Raw genomic sequence first — 18,385 nt, 5'->3', positions numbered from 1 at the left:
GGGCGCCACCAGGGTGTGATGGGTAGGAGACACAACCAACAGGCAAACTTCAAGATAAGGCCGCCCACTCGGTGGAGAGTCTAAAAATGGTCAGCCGAAGGCATTTTTCTTTTAGGAAGATAGAATTTCCCCGCTTCGTTTTCCGGCCATGAAGTGTCCTACCTCCATCTTCTCTCCCTCTCCAACCCCCGCACCAACGAAGCCCCCGAGCCCGGCTACACAACTCCTCCTCGCCAGAATTAAAAATGGCGCCAACGGGCCGGCGTTGTGACGCGCCCCGACTTCCGGCTTCCGCCGGAAGTGCGCGAGGAGTTCCGGGGACCGGGAGGCCTCCGCGCGGTGGTCTCCTGAGCTGGCGAATCGAAGGCCGCTGGTGCGCCCTGGAGCCGCTGCGCCGCCGCCGCCGCCGCCGCCGCCGCCGCCGGGATCATGGTGTTCTACTTCACCAGCAGCAGCGGTGAGTGGGCGCCGTGACCTCCTCGGTCCCTGCTCGACGGCGGGGCTCCCAAGCTGCTGTTCAGCCTGGACTTGATCCTGAAGCTCCTCCTCGGCAGTGGGCGCTTTCCTGCGCCCTTTCGGCCCCCCGCCTCTGTCCGCCCCTGTCGCCCCCGTAGGGCTCGTGCCAGGGCCTGGGGGTCGTGTGGATGGACTATCACCCCTGCCGTCTTTGCACCCGGGAGTTCCTTTCCCTCGGCAAAAGACCTCCCTTTGCTCCCTGGAAGTGGGCAGAGTTCGTGGTCTTCTTCACACCCCCATCTCGAGACTCCTCCTCGCCCCCTTCGCCTTTATTCTGGCTGCGTCCTGGTGATGGTCCACTTTGAGGGAGAAAGGAGATACCTGCCAACCACACTGCCTTACAGGAAGTGCGCCCTTCCCTGCTAGGATGGCCTCGTAGGGCCCGGAATGCGACAGAAAACAGTATGGACCCTGGAGTGGCGGTGCAGCCCCTCACTGGGCAGAGTTGTCCCATATCTCAAATATTGGCGTATGGTAGTGTTCCTGATTGGTCTTTGGCAGCCAAGGAAGGGGTGCATTTAGTTCCCAGGAAGTGCTACGTCTTGACCCTGTTTTTTCTGCCTATGTTGTCCCCTTTGCCTCATCAGTGCCATTAAGTCCCGTAAGACTCCCACCTGACTCCCACCCAGAGATTGCTTAGCTGGGCCTCTTTGGGGGACCCCCCCTTGACGCCCCGTGTGTATCTTTGGTATTGCATTTATCATATGATATTAAATGCTGCCTGCTTGACCTGGGTGGGGTCTAAGCTCCTTGAGGACAGGGGCAGGATCTCCTTGTTTCCTTAGACCAGTGCCTGGCCCACAGTAGTTAATAAATGCTTGTTGAACAAACTAATGGTATTTTTTGACTTTGTCTTAGCAGGTACTATTCCATTGCCGCTCTCTCTGCTTGCACCTTAAACGTGAGATTTTATGCCAAGCTAGCCCTTTTGTTGTTTGCGTGGGTTTGAGTAGGGTGATACTTTCTCTTGAGAGATGAGAACAATAAGGCCCAGGGAATTTGTAAGCCAGAGGACCCGCACCCCGACCCTTCCTCTCTCTTTTTTTTTTTTTTTTAAGATTTTATTTATTTATTCATGATACACATAGAGAGAGAGGCAGAGGGAGAAGCAGGTTCCATGCAAGGAGCCCGACTTGGACTCAATCCCGGGACTCCAGGATCGCGCCCTGGGCCAAAGGCAGGCTAAACTGCTGAGCCACCCAGGGATCCCCACATCTCATTATTTTTATCAGTAGTCTAGACTTCCACCGTGTGCCATAGCCATTTCTCTGCCTTTATAGGTTTGGTTTGTCTTAACTCATATTATTAAAATTAGCAGAAACAATATACACACTTGCCTGAAAAGTCGTAATAGGCCTTTTCATCCTCCCTCTTTTCTGTTTGCTCACTTTGTCATAACTCTAACATCTCTTTTTAGCGTCTCCACTCTTGAGAGTTCCCAACGACAGAGATACCCATACAAACCCAACAATGGAATAAAAAATACAGGCAGGATGTATGGTACTAGATGTAGTTTATGTTAGCTGCTTTATTCTTCTTGAAGCCATTCTGAATTCTTTGAGCAGTCTTCATACACACAGATGCCTGTAATTGAACAGTGGTTCAGCAGTTTATGGGTCACATTTTTCTCATTGGCTTCCATTATAAGGTCAGAACTGCTTCCTATTGGAAAAATATTTGGCCTTTAAGTCTAACAGAAACACACTTGTGCGGCAAATCTTTTAAAATTGCAAAGTTAATGGAAAAAATTATAACTTTGTCAGTAAAATAGTAGTAAGACTTTACATATTCCTATAGAGAAAACAACTTGAACAAGCAGAATTTTCAGGAAATGACTTCATATAGCTAGCCAAGCTTTTCAACCAACTTAGGGTTTGACTGTATGAAAACATTTTTTAAATGGAGAGAACATCTCAATAGAAAGTTTTTGCCTTTCCTTTTAAAGTTAGTATCTGACTAAATCTCTTCAGCTTTATACCTCTTTCATGCTCTGTCCTAATGGGATGATGAAACATTAGCCTTAACTATTTCTGCTGTCAAATTCAAGACCCTTTGGTTTATGGACCCACAGAGTATCTACACTTGGCCCATCAAGTCCGTCTGTGCTTTTAGTATTGCATCTACCTCAGGATAGCTTGTTATGTAAATTAAGAACTAATCACAGAGCAGCTAAAGTTGGATTGGTCACTACACCTGAATCCAGTACCTTCGAGATAACTAGTTCCCATACTAATCAACCCTATTCTTTGGGCACAAATAACAAAAGTACTAGAATAATTTATGTTTCCTTTAACCCTATTAACATAGACAGGAACTTCATTCTGACTTCTTGCTCCACGGTCATGCTCCTTTTTATTTTGAATTTTCTATTTTGACTAATTTCAACTTCCAGAAAAGTTACAAAAAGAATAAAAGATTTCCTCTGTAATCTTTCAGATCCCCCAAATTCTGACATTTTCACTTATTTCTTTTCCTCTCTTCATCTCTCTCTTCTCCCCCAACCCCAGATCTTTTTCTTGAACCATTTGTTGGTAGGTCACAATTTACCCCTAAATACTTCAGGGCTTTTCCCCCCTAAAGTCAAAGATGTTCTGTTATCAAAAAGCATTCCTCATTATCAAAATTAGGAAATTAACATCGTAGCAATACCATTATCTAATCAGCTTTTATATTCAGGTTTCATTAGTGTCCTAATAATACATTTATAACTAAGGAACATTACAAATCATTGTTGTGTTCAATTGGCACTCATTACTCTTTATTCTAATCTGGAGCAGGTGCTCAGTCTTTGTCTTTCGTGACACTGTTGTTGAAGAATTTTTTTGTAAAGTGCCCCTTGGTTTGCATTGGAGTTATGTGCTTAATCACCTCATTTTATAGGTCACCTATCCAAACAATTGTCTGTCACTCTCTTGACTGTAATTTAGACAGCTTAGCCTGCATAGACACTTTTATTTTAATCATTTGAAAAGTTACTTTCATTCTGATTACAAAAGCCATCTATATGTCTGGTAAGCAAGCTAGCCAAGGTAAGTATTGTTAACAGTTATATGTCTAGCTCCCCAAACGTATAAAGAAAATAGGTGCGTATATTAAGCATATAGTTGTAAACGTGTGTACAACTATATATTCACTTTTTACACATTGAATCTTGCTGTATGTAATACTGCTATTTAACTTCTGCCTTTTCAGTGGGTACATGGTATTTTGTTTATGGATGTTCTACAGTGTGTTTAGTCTTAATTAATGAGTGCTTGGGTTGTAAAAACATTACTGCTTGACTGAGTAATTATAGTATGTACTTATAGTAAAAATGTAGTATTACAGGATCAAAGAGCATACACATAGAATGCTAGGTTGTACAGAGAGAACCTGAAATGGTTTTATTCCTGCACTTCTGGCATTTATTATAATGGCTGTTCTGGCTATGCTGAGGCTTAGCAAGCTAATGTAATGCTCAATTATAGACAAGTATTTCTCTCAACAAGTCCATGCAAATACTCTTTCCTTCCCAGTTCCCTCAACTACTTCCAAGTAATTTTGGGTTGTAGTCATTATAACTGTTGACTGAAGGAAATGAGATTTTTCCCTTCCCAAGAGAGGCAACTATAATTGATAATTTAAGGAGCTCCTCAGTACTGAAAGTGCAAGGCAATTTATTGAAGAATTTAAGAATTTATAAATGAACAAGTGCTGCTCCCTGGCCTTTAGAGCTTCACTCACACGTATTAATTTAGTCCTCTGGAGCAACAGCCAACAAGCTGTCCAGACTGAGGGCCTGGTGACTATTAATTCAGGAGTTTAGATGCAGATGGAGCCAAACAAGTTTTGGTAGACTAGCTTGGAAACCCAGTACCCAGATAGAATTTCAGTTAGGAAACTTAACTTTTTGTTTGACCCTAGATGGAGAATGCCTATGTTAAAAGACAACTAGCTCAGTAAAGCATATGTCATTTCTATGGTAAGCCATACCTAGAATATTCAGTTGTGGTTCCTAACATTCTACCTTACATTGGAAATAGTTGAAGATCCTTAAAACAAACAAACACCATTGCTTACCCACCAGAGATTTGGATCTGGTTAGTCTTAATGGAGCTGGGACATAATTAGGTGATTCTAATGTATAATTAGGGTTTAGAGTCTGATTTAGAAGGTGTTTGAAAATCATGTTTCCCCAGAATGGGATAGAGAGTCCATTATAATATGCAGCACACCTGGACGATAACTAATATTGGCTAAATAAAATTATGAAAAAACTCAGCTAAGTATAAGAACCTATTTTTAAGTGGTGGAAGTGAAGATTGGTTTTTTGTTTTTTTTTTTTTAAACTCTTTTGAAGAAGGCAGAAGTATAGGACTGGAATTGTATTGAACTATATCCCTAATGAAAGTAGAGAAGTAGCTATTCTGTAATAAGAGTCAATAAACTTTTCCTCTTTGGGCCAGGTGGTAAATACTTTAGACTTTGTGAGCCACATCCAGTCTCTGTAGCTTTATTCTTCTTCATTATGTGTTTTCAACTCTTAAAAAATATAGAAGTAATTTCTTAGCATGGAGGCTGACTGGGTCTGGCCTCCAAGCCATGTCTTGCCTACCCCTAATCTAAGCATTTGTCACTTGCTTTTCCTGTGAAACAGTTTTGTTGGAGGTGAAGTTATCTAACTGTTTTTTATATTTTTGTTTTTCTCTTAGTTAACTCATCAGCTTACACTATTTACATGGGAAAGGATAAATATGAAAGTAAGTTTTCAAAAGCATTGATTTTGAAATTTCCAGCAGGTAAGTGTTAATTGCCTCCTCCCCCAGCCCCCATGGTTGGTTGGTTATGAGTTTTCAACTAACTACTAGTAGTTAAGCCCATTATACAGAACTTCAGTGAGTTAACTTTCCTTGAATTTAGTTATATTAAATAATATTGGGGCCTATTAGACCACTTTTTGCTACTTAGAAACTTTAAGAGTTTTGTCATATCATTTGATTTAGGGTGATGTCAGTTAGAGGTTAACCTGTACTAATTTATGTCAAGTAAAAATCTGTGACTTGGTTGAAAAGATCATTTTCTGTACATTTTACCACATTTATGAATAAAGGAAACATATTTTTAGGGTTTTTCAGGCTGGAGAAGGCTCCTTTTGAGTCATGAAATGTTAACAATTTTTTCAGACTTTGAAAATGTCTGAAAGGACTTATCTGAAGGAGATATGCTCTCCACGGAATGAAATACAGTATTCCATACTGTACACATTTATGCAACTATAACAAAAATTTACCAAAAAAATACTCATACTCTTTGTTATACCCTCATTTGTTTGTTTTATTTTTTTTAAAGATTTTATTTATTTATTCATGAGAGGCACACACAGAGAGAAAGAGAGAGGCAGAGACAGAGGCAGAGGGAGAAGCAGGCTCCATGGAGGGAGCCCGACATGGGACTCGATCCTTGGATCTCCAGGATCATACCCCGGGTTGAAGGCGGCACTAAACCGCTGAGCCACTGGGGCTGCCCTGTTTGTTTTATTTTTAAAAAGCCAGTCTCAACCTGCTAAATTAATTTTTGGACCCACTAATGAATGTGAACTAAAGTTTAAAAGGAAAAACTGCTTTAGGGGATAGCCTCTGACTGCAGGAGCGAGGAGGGTGACAAAGTTGAGCTTTCTTCCTCTGGAGCAGTGAATTGACAGCACTGGCCCTTGGAGTGTGGAACACTGAGCTGAGGGAGAAAAGATCTGCAACAGGGGAGCTTGGAGACCTCACAGGACCACTCTTTCTCAAGCTTGGAGAAAACAGTGGCTCTTCTCACAGGGGTAGTGTAATGTTTTGAAAAGGGCTGCTCTCAAGTCAGGCCCATCTGGGTTAAAATCTCAGCTTTTGGGACACCTCGGTGGCTCAGTGGTTGAGCATCTGCCTTTGGCTCAGGTCATGATCCCAGGGTCCTGGGATCGAGTCCTGCATCAGGCTCCCCATAGGGAGCCTACTTCTCACTCTGCCTGTGTCTCTGCCTCTCTCTCTCTCTGTGTGTCTCTCATGAATGAATGGATCTTTAAAAATATATATATATTAAAAAAAAAATCCCAGCTTTTAGCAGAATAGCTCTAGTCACTTCACCTCTCCAACCCTCATATTGCTGAGATGTGAAAAGAGGACCATAGGATAGTATCTGCCTTGCAGGAGTGTGAAGGTTAAATAAAAGAGCCTGACTAGAGTGCCTGGCTCAGGGTGAGCTCTAAGCAATGGTAGCAGTCACTGCTGGAGCTTATTTAGCTCCTCAGAGCTAGCTCCTCCCTCCCCTGGGAAAACTCCAGTGCTGGATGACCACCTCAGTAGTCCAAGAGCTGGCTAATTCCCTATAGTTATTTATCTTTAACCTTCAGATATTGCTTTCCCCCCACCCCCACCCAAAACCATCAGTGTTTGTTTTAGGTGCAGGTTGAAACTGACAACATTTTAAACTTGATTCTTTTAAAAGAGGCAAGTATAGTAGTCTCCAGTATGAAACATTTGATACCAACAGAAAAATTAAGCCAAAAACTGAAAAGATGTCAAAGAACAGTAATGTTACATGCAACTGTAGTTACATATATATAGGTATATATAACTCTAGTTAATACATTCACATATCTAGTATAACACAGTGTAACACATAAAAATATGAATGTGCTATATGTAATAGCTGTGTAAATATATATAGTTATTAGATCTATATAAATGGTTTCGAATTTTGCAATAATACTGGTTGCCATAAAGCAGAATCAGAATAAGCACAACTATTACATCCTAGCTGAGAGAAAAACACAGCAGAATAACTAATTTTAAAAGTTTTCCCTTAAAATGAATTTATGGCATTGTCTCTGGTGTGACTTAATGGAGGAGCAGTCTGCAATATATTAATACTTGAGTTTTCTATTTTTCCTAGTAACTCTTACATCATCACAGATGATTTGTATATTTTTCATATCATTCTCTTGATGAATGTGGCCGAGAAGGGGATGCTATCTCCTTGTATTACATTGAACAAGGAGGCACGGTTATAACCAGTCATGGTTATGTATAGTAGATGTAGAGCTACACCTGATCAAACCTACTTTTCTTTCTACCACATCAAGGATACAAACCCAAGACTTAGGTAACTGAGAAGCACCTAGAGGAGAGCTTCTACATACACTTGTGTGGGTTTTGCACTGTGTGACTCCGGGCAGGGAACTTTCTCACAGTGAAGGACTGCATTGATACTGGTTCACACTGATGGGCTCCCAGTGGTACTGACTTAAGGCAATTGTGCCAGGGCCACCGTGTCTCTTTTTCCCTTCCATTCTAGTTTACCATCTGCTGGGACTTTGCTGCGTGGGGCCGTATGCCAGCCACTCTGAATATCCAAAGGGGAAGATGCAGTCTGTGCTTTCACAGCATTTAAGATAGAGAGGCATACACAAAAACAAATAGTGGGTCATTTTGCTGTGAACCTAAAAACTCCAAAAAATAATGTCTATTTAAAAAAGTATGGGTGAAAAAAAAAAGTATGGGTGAAATGAAGCCATATTAATAAGCGCTGGAGAAACAGAGGGGGCAGAGAGTAAGTGTGATTTGGAGAGAACCAAGAAGGCCTCGTGGAGGAGTGGGTTAGGATGGGCTTGATTGTAGAATCCTTTGAATGTCCATTGTAGAAATTTGTGTCTACAGATAATAAATCTAGATATACAGTCTATACCCACAGGTATAAATTTATTTTTTTTTAAGATTTTAGTTATTTATTCATGAGAGACAGAGAGAGAGAAAGAGAGAGAGAGAGAGAGAGAGAGAGAGAGAGAGACACAGGCAGTGGGAGAAATAGGCTCCATGCAGGGAGCCTGATGCGGGACTCGATCCCGGGTCTCCAGGATCAGGCTCTGGGCTGAAGGCGGCACTAAACCACTGAGCCACCCAGGCTACCTCCCACAGGTATAAATTTAGATTCTTTCCAGAGCCCACTGGAACACCAGGGTGGTGTTTTGCTGCCATTAAAATATATGTAGGGGGACAGCTGGGTGGCTCAGCGGTTGAGCACCTGCCTTCAGCTCAAGGCGTGATCCTGGGGTCTGGGATCGAGTCCCACATAGGACTCGCTGCGAGGAGTCTGCTTCTTCCTCTGCCTATGTCTCTGCCTCTCTCCCTGTGTGTCTCATGAATAAGTAAAGAAAATCTTTTAAAATAAATGAATAAAAAATGTATGGAGGAAAGGGAGGAAGGTGGGGGGGTAGGGTGACTGGGTGATGGGCACTAAGGAGGGCACTTGATTGGATGAGCCCTGGATGTTATACTATATGTTGGCAAATTGAATTTAACTAAAAAAATTTTTTTTAATGTATGTAGGAAAAAAATCTATGTGTAGAACATTTTTCCCCAGGACCTCTTGGAATCATTTGAAGAGGTCAACTTTCCTAGTTTGCTTTGTAAGAAAGGTATTACACATTTAAACCACCCTGTTCTCTAGTGCTCCCAGCACTAAATACTTATTTCTAATAACCTTGATGATTTCAGACAAATGACTGGATGGAACATAAATGCTTTTTTAATTGAGCAATTTACTTTCAAAAAAGTTTTCAGATGTTTTCTTTTTATTAGCCAGCAGGTGTCACTGGAGAGCCAAGCATTGCCTGACTGAGGAAAATAGGTTTTTTTATAGTTCCCTTTACTTTTTTTTTGATTACATGTTGGCTATTGGCTCAGCTTTCTGTTTAAGCTAACAGAAAGCCCTTCAGAAAATTTATAGTGTCTGCAGTTTCTGAGAGTGTCTTTATCCAAGATATATCATCCTTTTATTTTTCTGGAAAATGAACAAACCTTTCAAGTTAGATAGATTATACTTTCTTGGGGATGCCTGGGGAGCTTAGCGGTTGAGCATCTGCCTTCAGCTCAAGGTGTGATCCCGAGTTAGGGATCAAGTCCCACATCAGGCTTCCCATGGGGAGCCTGCTTCTTCTTCTACCTATGTCTTTGCCTCTCTCTCTGTGTCTCTCATGAATAAATAAATAAAATCTCTAAAAAAAAAAAAAGATTTTACTTTCTTGGGTATGTTTTAAATCATCATATCAGTCATTTTGTTTACAGTTTTTAACTTTGTATCTGATACTTTAAATAATGCTTTTGTATTAAATATAATTACTTTCTAATTATTAATGTCACTATTAGATGTGTATATTGATATTAAGTTTCTGTAGTGATATATATTATTAGCCTTAAAAATGTAAAAGTATACATTTTGATCTAATAATTCATCTTTCATCAATATGCTTGAAAGAAATAATCAGGCAAAATGGATATATTTACTTTAAAAATATTTACCAAAGCATTTATAAGTAAAAACAACCCAAATGTAGACAGTAGAAAAGTTTATTCACATGATAGAATTAAGTAGTCATTGTTTCCAAAGACCTTTTTCATTTTTTATTTTACTTTGATCTTACACTAACATACATAGCTTAAAGATTGAAATAGTTATATAATGTGTAAACATCAGTTTTTCACCGTATCCTTTCCAACACCAATGTTCCATCCCACAGAGATAGTTACTTTTAACTTCTAGCCATTTATTTTTCTTTTTACATGTGACAGAATTTTAGATATTTATTTCCTTTTTTATAGTTCTGGTGGTTTTATTTTCTAAGGTTCTACAATTTAATAATTGAGCATTGGTGTTTTTAAAAAAGTAAAATGCAGTCCACTGATTAGCAAAACCATTTTAACAAATAAGTTTCTTACAGTAAATCAGTCTTCTAAGACCTCATCCAACTTCTCAGCTGCCCTAATTTGAAGTTTTCCTACTTTTTAATAGAAATATCTTTGAAGTTTCCTATAAGTATTATTATAAAAATAATAACAATTATGATGGCCCAAATATAAAAACCATTTTTACAAAAAAAAAAAAAAAAACAACTTTTCCCTATTTTCAGCATCAAAGCCTCTCTGAATTACCTTTTCTCCACTAAGGGAGAGAAACAGCTGTGGAAAGGATTGGTATTTCTCCTCTCCCCAGCTAATTATAACTCTGGCATATATATCTTCGTCTGATGGTTTTTTTTTTTTTTAACCTTTTCTTTGTTTTCTTGTATCTCACTGTAGATGAAGATCTAATAAAGCATGGCTGGCCTGAAGATATTTGGTGAGTAACAATTTTGCTTCTGCTTTCTGTGCATTATTTACCTTCACAGATTTGGCCAACCACCTGACTTTTGTGATGAAACCTGGAATCATGCTTTGCATTTTGTTTATGAATATTCAGTGGTAAGTAACTGACTGCCGGTGCCCTTCATTTGTAATCTCCATGTAAACTAGGGATGATGTCTTAGGGCTGGATCTCAGGCCTGACCACAGAGGCCTCTGGAACCAGAGGCTTTCTTTAACTTTGTGTGTGTCTTCTTATAGTGGGCTGGTGAGACCACCACACTCACACACACAGACCACTCTTATTGAAAGAATGGATGGAAAAAAAAAATGAAAGAATGGATGAGGGCTTCACAGGGAGCAGTGAGGAAAATAGAAGCTTCCGTGTAGGTGGAATAGACAGAGCATCTGACCAGGTCCAGCTTGAAAGAAAACACGGGTTAGGTTCCCTTTGTCATCTCAGCTGCCTCGTGAGGTTAGCCCTGTTGTGATCCATCCTCTTCTCCCTCTTTCTAAACTATTTTCTGGAAACTTAAAAAATAACAATTATACTTTCTTCACTTATTTCCAAGATAATTTTTGCTGCTCACAAAACCAAGCCCCAAAAAACAATGACAATCCCTTCATTTTAGTTGAATTCTTTTCTTTTTCTAACTGCCTTAGAATGCCATATGGGTGTTGCTACCACTCAGACCTCAAACCTTTTAGGGGACCCAGACTCCTATGTCTTTGACGTAACATTCTTGGGCTCAGTTTCCTCTCTTGTTCTGTCTTCAGCTTCTGCTCTTGTAATGTGTCTTTCCTGGAGCTGAATCCCACATATAGAGCGGGGTGTGGTCTCCAGAACTCCAGACTGCCTCCGCCTCTACCCTCGGTTCCCCCCCACACACATGTTATCCCTGAATATAAGTCCACAGATCCTGTTTGCTTTAACAATAGTAACACTGAACACTTACTGAATAACTAACTATATGTCAAATACTGGTAGGTGTTCACTTTATTGATACATTTAATTTCACAGTAGTCCTTTAAAAGAGTTACTGGTGGTGTGCCCATTCTCAGATGGAGAAACTGAGGCTAAAAGAAACTGAACAGATGTGCTCTGGTTGTTGCTGGCCCCCCAGTCAACTCCAGTTCTGACTTACCTGTTGTTTTTCTTCCCTTGGGCTGCTGCTCTTGGCTGAGGGTGACTTCCTTCCCTTTTCAGCCTTTGCCACAGCTCTCTCTGGACCTCTGTTCTCCAAGGGTGGGCCTGGATCCTTCACCTATTTCCCTACAGAAACAGAGGTGAAGCACTTTTTAGAAGAGCTGCTTGATTTTCAGTAAAGTGGACAGCATCAGACATTTAATAGGAAGACTATCACACAGAGACTAACTGAAGCTTCCCCCCAGACATGGCCATCCTCAGAACCCCCAAGCCTGGCCACAGGTACCCACTAAAGGGTGCCTCCTCTCTTGCTCCAGCCTGCCCCCATTGTGGCGGGGCTAATTCATGACGCAGAGGAAATGCTTTCCTGTCTGCCCTCTCCAAAGTCCACACTCCAGGATCCAAGAGACACTATCAACCTGGGGAATTTTAAAGTTGTTTTTTTTTTTTTTTTTTTTAATCAGCCCCCTTTTCCAGTAAAGTGGCCTGTCTGTCTTCTCAACCCATACATATATCAAGTGTCATCAAAGTAGATGCTGCTTGGTACCCTCTCATCTCAGATCACTTTGTTAACTACCACATCCCGTTACCTACCATAGGATCTGGCACCTGGTATACATTCAATAAATATTTGTTGACTTCCTAATTAACTCTCTGCCTCACTAGCAATGATCTCTATTGGACATTTCTTCACAGCAACTGTATTCTGATATCTCCTTTTGGAGCACCTGTCACCAAACTGGATTATTTCAGTTGTCCTTAAAGCCCAGAGGTCTCCAGATCCTGTCAAGGGAGATTCAAATGGCTGCATATGTTATGTAGTTATCTGCTATGAATTTTTTACATGTCAGATTTGAGGCATAAATACTTGCATAGTAAATGTTACATATTCAGATGCACCATGAAAGTCAATTTACCACAGCCTTTTACCTGACTTTTTTTCTTTAATTAAATAAGTGGAAGAGAAATTTCTAATCTATACCCTGTATGTTCTGAGTTGTTTTTTTTTTTAATTTCATTATTGTTGGCTATCTTCTGGAATGCTATTAAACCAAGTCAGTGTCTACAGATACTTTGATACCCATCTTGACACTCTTGAGATTAATGACTGTTGTTGGAAGTGATTGACTTTTATTTTCAGAAGCTATTTGAGTCCTAATGTGATGCTGAGTAGCCAGCCCTAAATTTCAAAACCATTCTGTCAATCCTGGAAACGTTCATGGGCATGCTAGGAATGATTTGGTTGATTGACATTCCAGAGCAATTTTTCATCCTGCTTCTCTCTGAGGTAAACTTTGGAACTTTATGTGTGTGAATATCAGCATCTGAGTTTACACCAGAAAACTTTCTGAGGCACCTGTAAGCAAAGGATTTTCCCAGAACAAAATGAGAATAGAACTGAATTTATCTTTAATCAAAAGAAAACAGAAATAATGTGTCTTTACTGCCTCCAAACTCCCTAATGAACAGTATTTCCAGGGACCCCACTTTCTGGAGTTAAATGACTCTGCTTCTTAGGGCCCATATCTCTGCATCCCCTGGTCATTGATGCTCATTGATTGAGCTTTCTAGTCTCTGCATTCAGTAAAGAAAACAGTGATAAAGTAGAGTGAGGAAGATAATAAGGACAAGAAGGAACTAGGGAACTACTGGCCATAATTTGAACTTTTTGTAGTAAACATTTAGGAAGGTTTGTAAAGGTTTCTTAAGGAAACTTGCTCATGATAGTTTATTTACAGAGCTTGCTTTTTTGTGTGTTTCTACAGCTCAGAAACATACCTCCCCCAAATTCCCTGTGTCCTGTTGAAGTACCTACCAACCTGGAGTTGGTCTCTGTATCAGCAATGATATTCCCATATGTGTTTTGGGATTTTGATGACTTATGTATCACTTCATTAGATATACATTGAATTATTTGTATATTTCTTTTGACAAAATTGTGTGTCAGAGATCTTAAGAAAAATCACAATATAGTTGAGCTATTGTGGGTATGTAGGAAAAAGTTGTTGTCAGTAAAGAACTGGCTTAAAACAAGTTGGAATGGGAGAAGACATCTCAACTGAACTTGCTTCCTAACAAAGTCTTTTCCTTAGCTCCTGAAAGCGGGTAATGAGATATTTAATTTCTAGATTTGCAAAAACACTTTTTTTTTTTGGTGGAAAAGGCCAAGCTAAAGACAATCATCAGTAGGAATCTTCTATGGGAATGCAAATGTATAAATGAACCAGTTGGGGAAAAATAAATCAATGTCCACTTCTGCCTAGCAGTAATTGTTAATAATAGAACCTAGAGTCATCATAGACTGCCAAAAATGTGTAATATTTTTCTGTATCCACAGTGACTAACAAGATGCTTAACATGTTGAAGAGGGCATTAGGAACACCACAATCTTAATATTTATATAGAATGACTCTGTCTGCATCTTGTAACTAGGTATGATTGTGTGACCATTTTCACCTCTGAAGGATACATAAATGCTAAGAAAATGTCTAGAGAAGCATATAATGGGATGTAGTGGTACCTCTTTAGGGTTTTCCTTATAACTCTTCAGACTGGAAAGGTAAGAGAGTAAAGAAGAGATGACTAAAGTTAACAGAATCCCAAAGTGACCATTATGTGTTACATTGTTTGGTCCTAGAATCCTGGGGCCATCTCTGGAATTTGGAAAGAGAAAGTCAACTTTATTTGCTGAATTATAAATATGAAAAGCTTAATATCTCAAAACGTTAGACTAGATGAGAGAGGAATTAAGTTTAGAAACATTTCATTAAATTGGTGGATGAGAGAGCCTTAATAAAAGGTAAATTTGGGGCAATGGAATGGAAGGGCATTCCACATGTTTTCAGGACACTATCATAAAGGTCAACCCCATGCTTTCCCAGAAGATGCCATTGTCAGGTGTGAGGCAGGATGAATTGTTGGTCTGCCCCATTTCATGAATCGTATAACTCTGTGCTTTTCTTTGGATTATTTTGCCATCACTTAAAACTTAGGGTGTCCCAAACCAAACCTCTCATTTTTCCCCCCAAACTGGTATCTTCTCCAGCTGTAAAATATTTCTTTCTGTGGTCCTGCCGTCTTGATGACTTCTCTCATTCCCTTCTCTCCTCGCCTAAAATACCCTTCCCTGTTTTTTTCTAAATCCTGTGCTTCAGCCAGGGACCCTCTAGAACTCAGTCCATTGGTGAAACCTTTGGTTACTGATGGTTCTTTCTTACTTGAAAAATCACCCCTCTGGGGCATTTCTATTGTCTCTACATCTTGGCACTTAGTCTCACACAGCTGCAGAGCTTTCCATGTTTATCTTGCCTCTCCCGCTGATAACTGCCTTTGGAGGCAATCATTGTGTTTTTATACTCCCTATGATGCTTGGCATGTGGTAAACACTGACCTAATACTTTCTGGATTGGAATGCTTTAAATGCAAGGGGCCTGAGGAGATGCTTGTCTTGTACCTCTTGCTAAAAGTGGTTTTCATTCTTTGTAGGTTTCATGTGGACAAACTCTCTTCGGCTCATGTATACCTTCGATTACATAAGGTAACTGGATTTAAACATGGACTCATAACTTTTTCTTTATGATGAGCATCCTATCTTGTCCCCTGTCCTTTTTTTGCGATTTAAATTTCGTAAAGTAATAAATTATGTACAAAAGTTGAAAAAATTAGCCTATGAAGGGATGTCTTACCCCTCACCCCACCAATCACTAAGGGAAATTCTGGTGATTTTTGATACTTGGAAGGGGGCATAGTACATATACCATGGCTAGAACCACTGCCATCACTGCCGTAATTATCCTGCCAATTCAGGTATGTTGTTGGTCACCTCTGCTTTCTCTCCCTTTCATTTCATTTGACAGTTGTGGACCTTCTGTCTTCTCCAGTGGAAATCATGTGTGGTTCCTTTTTTCTCATGCTTATGTGATTCTCCTGCCTCACTAAGGGCAGATATTCCCATTATCAGGGGCCTCTTTGGGAAAGGGAAAACATACAGTGGTTCCTAGTAACATAAAAGCACTGTTTTTCTAATGCCTTTAAGTTCATTTATTTTATACAGCTGAATCATAGGATTATATACTTGTTATGTATACTGGTTTTTTTTTTTTTTTTTTTTTTATCCAGGATCGTGCCCTGGGCCAAAGGCAGGCGCCAAACCGCTGCACTACCCAGGGATCCCTACTGGGGTTTTTTTAATGTCTTATTTTGGAATGATTTTAGATTTAGAGAGAAGTTGCAGAGATAGTACAGAGTTCCCATACATCTCATGCCTCGCTTCCCCAATTGTTAACATCTTATATTACTACGGACGGTATTGGTACATTACTGTTAACTAAACTCTGGACTCTATTTTGATTTCACCAGTTTTTTCATTAATGTCCTCTTTCTGTTCCAGGATCCAATCCAGTCCTGCATTGTGTTTAATTGTCCTATCTACCTAGCGTGAGACTTTCCCTATTTTTCAGAACCATGACAATTTGCGAAGCACTAGTCATATTTTTACAGAACGTCACTCAATTTGAGTTTATCTGATGGTCTTCTCATGACTGGGGTTAGGATTAGGGTTTTAGAGGAAGAATAGCACAGAGTGGAGCATCCTCTTCATCACATCATGTCAGGGGTACATGCACTAATAGAACTTAGCACTAATGTTGCTAACCTTCATCTCCTGGCCAGGCCAGTGTTTGCTGGGTTTATCCACTGGAATGTTGTTTTTCTTCCCCCTTCCATACTCTGTTCTTTAGAGACAAGTCACCAGGTCCGGCCCATACTGAAGGGGGAGGGGATGAAATTAAGCTCCACTTCTTAGAGTGGGGAGTATTTATACATTCTCCCCTATATATTTAATACCGTAGTTTATTTATATCACTGTGAAGAGAGTATTATTTAAACTTCTGTTATAATCAGCATGTTACTGTTTTTTTTGGTTTTGATAGGTGGGGGAAATATGGGGGGGGGGAAGATGGAATAATGGAGACGTGTGGGAATTTGATAAGATAAAATGTGGGGGGGGGTGTGGGGGGTGATAGTTGAGGTATGTGAATTGGTGCGAGCGGTGTGTGAGTTAAGGGAGATGAGGTTGGGGAAAAAATGAATTTTGATAATAGGATAATTGTTATGGTGAAGGGGGGGGTTGGGTGTGTATGTGCTTAATATTAGTATTGGGGGATAAGGGAAGTGGGATTGAAGAATAAGTTGATGATGTATGAAGTGTATAGTATTGTGGTTTATGTTTTTTATTGGTGGTTGGATGTGTTTGGTGGGGCTTGGGGGAGAATGGGGGTTAGTGAAGCGATCAATTTTGATTTTTTGCGAAGATACCTCAAGCCACCACATCCAACCTCTTAGTTCGGAGTTGTATTTGAGGTTGGTATGTAGAAGGGATTAGGGGGAGAAGGGAAGAGGTGGTAGGAAAGAGATGGGTTTGGAGGGGAAATACAAGATAATGAGAGTGGAGTGTGGGGTATATATTTGGGTGTTGGGGGGATATGGGGGGTTGAGGAGAAAATTATAAATATAATATCATTTTAGGGTGAATAGTTTGGTATTGGGGTAGGGATTGGTTTGGGTGATGTTTGAAGGGTTGGGGAATGTATTTTGGAGGTGTAATTTGGGTGGGGGTTGAGGAGAGGGGTGGGTATATATGGTTAAGGGATGTGAGAGTGAGGGATAGGTTGGGGGGGGGAGATTGGTAGAAAGTATGTTATATTATTACAATTGTTGATTCCCCTAGTTAATTGAATTACTCTTTAAAGTGACAGTTTGATAGACTTTTTCATCTTACTGTATTATTTTCATATTTATTGTTTTGACTGGCCACTTTGAGTTGATAGATAGTATACCACAATTAATACGAAACTTCCCTTGTCAGAATATAAGTTGTTTACAGTTTTCAGCATTATGAATCTCTAACAAGAAGTTTTTTTTATCAACCACTTTGTTTTTCTTTCGAATTAAATTTTTTACAATAATTCTCAGAAACAGAATCACTGAGGCAAAAGATAGAAACATTTGGTAAATGTTTCAGAGGCCAGATTGCACTCTAAAAATAATTGCATTAGTTTAAAATGCTACCTGATATACACAGGTTTTCCAAACCCTTCCTAGGACTTTATAACTTAAAAAAATAATACCTTTTGGCAATTTTTAAAAATAAATAGGATGCTATTTCATTATAATTATAATATTCAACTTCTTAATTTACCAGCAAGGTTAAACACTGTGCCCCATCTTTATTTATACTGTTTATGTTGTAAAGGAAAAGAGGAAGGTTGGGAACTCTGTGCTGAAACAAAAGTCTGGATTCTCCTTGGCAGCTTCTTTGCCATTGGAACTATTTTTAAGTTTAGAGAAAATAGAGTATGGTGTTACCAAGTTTCCTTTTGGTTCAGATTAAAGTTTTTTCCTTTAGACTCTGCTGTGTCAGAAAATGGAAACAACAGTGGTTGTCCCAAGTCCGTATTACCACCATTTACCCCATGTTTGAAAAGAAGTTTAATTTCATTTTCTTTTGGAAGCACACAATATGCTCAATAAAAATACGTGCACTTTAGGGAACGTTTACCTGGTCGATTTGCAGTAAATGGCGTAG

General features: G+C 39.8%; 1 protein-coding gene across 2 annotated transcripts in view; it reads left to right on the top strand.

The window, feature by feature from the left end:
• Positions 1-311: 311 nt before the first annotated feature.
• The window catches only part of CCDC25 (coiled-coil domain containing 25), a 40,876-nt gene continuing 22,802 nt past the window's right edge, over positions 312-18,385 (top strand). For both annotated transcript variants that reach the window (XM_055299864.1, XM_055299863.1), the window contains exons 1-4: positions 312-457; positions 5,208-5,255; positions 10,611-10,650; positions 15,286-15,337. In XM_055299864.1, coding sequence (XP_055155839.1) covers positions 430-457; positions 5,208-5,255; positions 10,611-10,650; positions 15,286-15,337 — 168 coding nt within the window. In that variant the 5' untranslated portion in view covers positions 312-429. The remainder of the gene's footprint in view (positions 458-5,207; positions 5,256-10,610; positions 10,651-15,285; positions 15,338-18,385) is intronic.

The sequence above is a fragment of the Nyctereutes procyonoides genome, unplaced genomic scaffold (assembly GCF_905146905.1).
Source record: "Nyctereutes procyonoides isolate TBG_1078 unplaced genomic scaffold, NYPRO_anot_genome, whole genome shotgun sequence".
Taxonomy (NCBI): domain Eukaryota; kingdom Metazoa; phylum Chordata; class Mammalia; order Carnivora; family Canidae; genus Nyctereutes; species Nyctereutes procyonoides.
The sequence above is the reverse complement of the archived record's forward strand: the minus strand, read 5'-3'. Positions and strand labels throughout refer to the sequence as shown.